This window comes from Sinocyclocheilus anshuiensis, unplaced genomic scaffold (assembly GCF_001515605.1).
Source record: "Sinocyclocheilus anshuiensis isolate Anshui unplaced genomic scaffold, SAMN03320099.WGS_v1.1 scaffold68, whole genome shotgun sequence".
Lineage (NCBI taxonomy): Eukaryota > Metazoa > Chordata > Actinopteri > Cypriniformes > Cyprinidae > Sinocyclocheilus > Sinocyclocheilus anshuiensis.
This window is the reverse complement of record NW_015555741.1, coordinates 1,895,611-1,902,849: the sequence shown is the minus strand read 5'-3', so window position 1 is coordinate 1,902,849 and position 7,239 is coordinate 1,895,611. Positions and strand designations below refer to the sequence as shown.

The following is a 7,239-nucleotide window of genomic DNA, read 5'->3' as shown; positions in this document are numbered from 1 at the left end:
TAATTATTTTATTTTTACTTCTAAATAAACGTACATATATATATATATATATATGTATGTATCTTTTTAATTTAACAGTGCGTTAGTGCTGGGGATGTTTTAGTGACTCTTTCTGCATGTTACACTGACACATGACTAACACAGTCAATTGGTTAATTCCTAAATTAATCAGTGGCTAACTTTGAATCATTCACTCAACCGATTCATTCCAATTCACACCAATACTGTGTGTTGCTTGTAGATGCTCAACAATTGATTCTACCATGCCCTTTTTTAACTATTTTTTGTTGATGGAGCAAAAATAGCAAATAACTGGCAATGTTGTGTCAAAAATGTACTTTACTCAATATTAAATTGTTTACATTTCTTAAATATTTCTCATTTGCTTACGAAGACAAAGGATCATGGCTGGTGAATTAATTGCAACTACAAAATAACAGTTGCAATGCTGTCATGATACTGCAGGGGTGTGGATTAGCTATTATCGTTCCTCTCAGTGTGCTAGATTCAGTTTTTGTTGTGTCCTGAGCACAAGTGCTTAGAGACCAAGAGCATGAAGCATATTCATGAGTGTCGTTTTTCCTGTTGGGTTGTATGTCATGTTCATGTGTGCCTAATAATCTTTTTGTGTATGTTTTTGTGTAAAACGGCAGATGTAATGAAGGCTCTGGTGAAGCGAGGCCGCCGCCTCAAAACATCTGCAATCTCATGGGCTCTCCGAGCCTTTTCTTGGGTCCCTATCGTTTTGTTCTCCGCTTTGTCTCAGGGAAACAATGAGCTCCAATAGGACACAGATGAATGGAGAGAATAGCTCTAGCAGTGCACATACAAAACCCAGAGCCAGCTGCGATTTCTTTAGACAGTGAAGTTCATCTCCACCATGCCACAGAGATTTGTGCAGTACTGTAGGAACCATCAGTGACAACTATAATAAGCTATTTATTTATTTATCCTTGTCGCCTGCAAGGACTAATTAGAATTTAATTAAAGGATAAAGATAATGCATCTGTATTTGGGTGCGTCGCGAGCTCCGTTGTGATGACAGCACCCCGAGAATTTGTCTGTAAAAACGTGGACTGAATTTGAAGTGAGTTGGACTGAATGTGAACTGGATGTAAATTGGACAACGCCACACTGTTCACTAGTGCAATCTCTCTCTTTGTCTCTCTAGACACGGGACACGTTGTGCCGGGGAGGTGGCAGCAGCAGCAAACAATGGCGTCTGTGGAGTGGGTGTGGCCTACAATGCCAAAATCGGAGGTGAGTGCAGAATCCGATTGATAGGCGGTTATAAATTAGCATATTGTAATAGGATCAATCAAATAGGTCGCGCATTAAAACTATCCAAGCATTCTCTAATTTCCTGCCCTTTGTGCATTTAATGGCTGATGTCGTCATGCTGCTTTGGACTAATCTCAAACGCTTTATCTTTCAATTATAAAACACATCCATTAAGGTGAATATCTTATAAATATCTTGGCTATTCTGGTCACATTGAGCACGTTCAGGGCCAGACATCGCTGCAGGCATACACAAATTCCACATCTCTTATTTTAATAGTCTTTGTAGGAAAATATTTCTCCATCTAGATGAGGGTGATTAAGGCAGAGGGCATTGCCTGAGTCTGCATGTGATTTCTGTGTTTCTGTGTGTGTATCTTTGTAATAAGAGGATAAATCTGTCCGTGTGTGTGTGTGTGTTGCTGATCTAATTGGCCTCTGGGTCATGTGTGTGTGGGGGTGCGTGAAGTGTCTGAATCCTGTTGCTAGGATTAATATTAATCAAACAAACAGCCACAGAATCATTCTTATTAATTAGATTCTTTCTCCCAATATTACCCCATGTTCTAGCCGGACACGACATAACACTGCGACAAGCAATTAATCTCAGACCAAAGAAGAAAAAAAAAAAAAAAAAAAAAACTTTGTTAACTTAATCAAAAGGAAATATTTTCTAGATTTAATTTGAACATATTTGACCAGATAAAAACTATAATTAATTATAAAAATATTTTATTTAGTTGATATAATATCACACTTTAGTTATTATTTTTAATTATTTATATATTTATATTTAATTAGTTTATATATCTATGTTTATATGTCTCATCCCATTTTTATATTTTTTGTATGTATGTATGCCATTTTTTAATTATTTATTTATTTTATGTATTTATTTATTTATCTATTTATTATTATTTAATTTAATTTTATTTTATTTTAGAAAGGGGGTCTGCCAGTGGTTCATCATATTTGGGTGTCCTTGCCATCAAGTCTCTGTACAGTCACTAATTTTATCCATTAAATCTTTGATAATCAAAATGACACATTTCATTTTTGGTGGGAAAGTAATTTAAACTTAAAATGTTTGTAACTACGCCCTTCATTTAGTATGCACAGAACCAACGAATATGCAAATTAGTCTCCGCCTCCACTCAATCACACCAGCTCGGACTACAAGTCATCAGCAAGTTACACAAACCATGTTCCTGTGATATGTTAATGATATGAAAATTTGACCGGATTGGTTACATGTTTGTCAGCACTGGTGTTGGTTGATGAATTTGCACATAATTTCTCTTTAAGCATAATAAAAACACTCATAGGTCTAAATCCTTCTCCATATAGTTTTATATTTAAAATCAGATGGGTGTTCTGGATGGCTGTGCTTTTGTTTTCATGCAGCATTTTCACCTTCAGTGCCAATAGAAAAATCTGTGCTGGAAACTCTCTCTTCCAAATGTCCATCACAGTTACAGACAGTACATTTTCACAAAACCCATTTTTCCTGTCTCTGGTATCTTCATTAACGCTCTTTTTATGTGCCACTGTTCTGCATGCAGGTGTGCGGATGTTGGACGGAGAGGTAACAGATGTTGTGGAGGCTCAGTCTCTGAGCTTGAACTCCCAGCACATCCACATTTACAGCGCCAGCTGGGGCCCAGAGGATGATGGGAAGACTGTGGATGGCCCTGCCAAACTAGCCAAAGAAGCTTTCCTTCAGGGGGTTACTGAGGTCAGTATAGACTGGAAGAGATTTTACCGCTGGAGGTCTCCAGGTCGCAGTACTGTTGGTTGCTAGTAGACATTCTAGCATTATTGGTGGGTTGTGTAACTGAGCATAGCTTCTGAAAATCTGATTACAAATGAGATGTATTTTCAGTAACATTAAGATTTTCCTTCTTATTAAAATGTGTTCTTATATCAAATGCAGACGTGCATAATACATCACAAATGCTTACAATTTCTGAAATCCATTTATTTTTTATATCCATGCAAATGTGCAGAAACAAGTAATTTTGAGTATCTCATAGGAGACTCGTAGCATTCATGCTCATTTGCATAAATCAAAAAGACACGCCTACAAATCACTCATGTTACTGTCTCCTCAAGTCAGTGTCAGCACGAATGCTCACGTCAGGTCATGCGAGCAGATTTTAGATCAGCTAAATGTGTCACAGCTGCCATCGACTCCCATCATCACCTCTGCTGGAGGAACCAGGCTGGACAGGGTGAGCTGTAGAAGATGTCATTGCCTGCATTTACAGAAAGAGAACTGAGAAGGATGTGCGCTTTGACAAACACAGGATTACAGAGAATACTATATTTAGAGAGATTACTGTGCTCTTGGAAGAAGATGAGCATTTGTTTTCTGTTTTCTGTTTTCGTTTTTGATATGTTAATTCTTTCTTGTGTGGCACACATAACCTTATCCCTTGAGAGTCTATACCTTGATAGAGTTTCAGCATACACATTGCACTATGAATATGAAAATCAATTTGTTTTCATCCGTGACTCAAAAATGAGGCTGTCTTGATCCTTTAACCCTTTCTTTTAACAGTGCCTTTTACCATTTTTCTACCTTTTGTGGTGTTTTTTAAGGCAAATGTTGCTATTAATTTTGCTTATATACTACTGTTAAAAAGTTTGGGATTGGTAGGATTTTTTTTATGTTTTTGAAAGTCTCTTAATCTCACCAATGCTGCCTTTATTTTTTATGGAAAATATAGTAAAAATAGTATTATTGTGAAATATTATTACAATGTTCATTGTAGTCTACTCTCCCAGGATCAAGGATCAGTCCTCCATAAAATGTGCTGCACACATCTGAATATTTGCATTGAACTGTTCTGGAACAGTGTTGTAAATACAACTTAAAGGGATACTCCACCCCAAAATGAAAATTATGTGAAAACCTGCTATGAGCAACACGAAACTAAAGGTTCAAAAATACTCTTCCATTTTACTGTTTCCCACAGTGATGCATTAAAATGAATCCCAAATGACTCATGCAAGCACACAACGATTCATAGGTCACAACACTTTGAACTGTCTAACATCTGTCACATCTGCACTATCAAAATCTATTACAAATATTTGTAGAAATGATCTGTAAACCAATCATGTTAAAGGGATTCTCCACCCCAAAATGAAAATTTTGTCATTAATCACTTACCCCCATGTCGTTCCAAACCCCTAAAAGCTTCATTCGTCTTCGGAACTCAATTTAAGATATTTTTGATGAAAATCGGGAGGCTTGTGACTGTCCAATTGACTGCCAAGTAAATTACACTGTCCAGGTCCAGAAAAGTATGAAAGACATCGTCAGAATAGTCCATCTGCCATCAGTGGTTCAACCGTAATGTTATGAAGCGACGAGAATACTTTTTGTACACGAAGAAAACAAAAATAACGACTTTATTCAACAATACGTCTCCTCTGTTTCTCTCCACATCACCGTAGCGCCATTTTGGAGAATAACCACTGAACTCAAGCAACGTACGCTATTCTGTGTCAGCCGCGCTGCACGGATGCGCTGTTTTCTTTCAAATCAAAGCGTAAATACACGTAGAAAACGTATCCTTGTGTCGCGGCTGACACAGAATAGCGTACGTTGCTTGCGTTCAGTGGTTATTCTCCAAAATGGCGCTACGGTGAACTGTTCAGATCCATTCAATGTCTTTGCTGTATAAAAGTATTAATTTCTTTAAAAAAAGATCCTGCAGACCCCAAATGTTTGAGCAGTAGTGTATGTATGGTTATGGATATAAACAAACCGCTAAACCTATGCGGGTAAGTCATCACGCACCATTTGTGCTACAGACATGAGTGATGCCTCAAATCGTGTGGCTTACTGAGGAGAGGCTATTACTGAGTGCTGTTACGTTTCTAAGCAATCAGGCGGTTTTTGCCTGCGGGAATGATAAAACAAGTGAAAAAACAATTGTAAAAGTCTAGTCTTGTCCACACACATCTTGTTTGTTCATGTCAATATTCTTTTTATTCCACTTTCTTTTTATAAACCTTGTGCTATCAAGTATTTTAAACTATATTCTCACAACTTTTCTTCTCCTCAGACAGAGTGTCACAGCAACATTGAAAATTTGTTGAAAATTCAACAAAATTCGCCCCTCTTCTCCCCCATGACATGTTAAAACATTCTAACAGCCATTTAGGAAGCTTGCGTTATCTTCAGAATAATTTAGTAAAATATCTTTAGTGGAATTAAAACCACCTGCTTTCGCCTCACACGTAGAAATTCTGAGATTTGACACAGCGAGAAAAGAGCATAATGTTTGACAGGCAAAGAATCTGACCTTTTTAGGACGACTGCCCGCCGCGAGTGCCGCTTCTGTTTCATCCCGAACGTGTCCTTGGTAATCACAGACATGCTTTTGTCGGAGTGTTACAAAAGATTTAATCTTTTGTCTAGTTTGTGTGAATAATGGCACTTTGATACAGCCGCGCAGAATGAGTTTGACTGCTGTTAATTTTGGTGGGATTTAAAACGGATTTCTCCCTCTAGTAATTTACTCAAATTATGCATCGCATAAACATCTGCCTCAGCGGTGCCACTCTCATACTTTATCCCTTTAGTTTTTTATCCCCAATTTTATCTTTCCTAGAATTGTGCCTCTAAATATTTTTGAACCAGATTGTGGCGTCTCAGACAAACAAACAAACCGTTTATGGCCACAATAAACCTGAGTCAGTCAGCTGTGAATATTACCCATATGAACAGCAGAAGATAGAACAGAAACTTTAATCAAATTCTGCCGATTTGCTTGACTGCAGGGAGAGAGGAGACTAATATATGAAAAAAAAAGAAAAGTGGCGCTTTGTCAGCTGTCCAGACAGTATTACTAAAGCATTAAATACAGCAGATTTCAGAGGTCACAGTATTGGTTTTAAATTAATCATGACAGCCATAATTGGCTCGTTCAATTGGATTTTTGTGGGCTATTGTAATAGAGATGAGGCCTGTGCACACAGACATTACTGGACACTACACAGATGTTTGATTCATAAATACATTTGTCTCACATAGCCAGGCGTTTGATTTGCATAAAGACTATCAGCAGCTTATTCTGGCCAAGAATCACCCACTTGTATTTTATTTTTTTAAGTTTTGATGCCACAGACCTCACAAATCCCGTGATTAGTTATACCTCAAAACGTTTGTATCAGCCCAGCAACTTAAACAACAGTTTGTTTCCAGAAGGGATAAACCTTTGCGTCAAGTCTCAAAAGGCCGGCCAATCAGATTGGAACCGGTGATTTTTAATTAGCGCTTGCCAGTTATGTAAACAGACTGTTGGATGAGAATATAAATACTTTTAGACTGGTGTCTATCTTTGTTGACACTCATTCAAATGTTTGGTGCCAATTGTTTTTTTTTATATTAATTTGTTGGTGAAAGAAAGACTTCTTTCAAAAACATTAAAAATGTCCAAACCCCAATCCTTTGAATGGTAGTGAAAAGTACTTTGGAAGGAGTGATTGATCAGGTTTTATGCATCTGTTCTAGGGTCGAGGTGGCCTGGGCTCTATCTTCGTGTGGGCATCGGGTAACGGAGGGCGAGAGCGGGACAGCTGCAACTGTGACGGATACACCAACAGTATCTACACGCTCTCCATCAGCAGCACCACACAGTATGGCAATGTGCCGTGGTACAGTGAGGCCTGTTCCTCCACCCTCGCCACCACCTATAGCAGCGGAAACCTCAACGAGAAACAGATTGTACGTTCATATGTGCAAACAGACCTCCATACATGTTTAGCATAGTCACATATGTTGGAGTCATGTAATAATCTCATACAGAGGCAGTTTTGTAAGTATTTTCATAAAGGAACACACTGCATCTTCACACATAAAATCTTTTATTTTTGTTAACAAAATATCCTTAGATAAAATATCCATTTTTGCCCTTGATACATTGTTTATATCTTTAGTTTTTTT

General features: G+C 37.8%; 1 protein-coding gene across 1 annotated transcript in view; it reads left to right on the top strand.

The window, feature by feature from the left end:
* Window positions 1-7,239, top strand: part of furinb (furin (paired basic amino acid cleaving enzyme) b) — a 103,604-nt gene that overhangs the window by 84,398 nt on the left and 11,967 nt on the right. Inside the window, exons 7-9 of the mRNA XM_016466751.1 lie at window positions 1,172-1,260; window positions 2,843-3,015; window positions 6,808-7,020. Of these exons, the coding sequence (XP_016322237.1) occupies window positions 1,172-1,260; window positions 2,843-3,015; window positions 6,808-7,020 (475 nt within the window). The remainder of the gene's footprint in view (window positions 1-1,171; window positions 1,261-2,842; window positions 3,016-6,807; window positions 7,021-7,239) is intronic.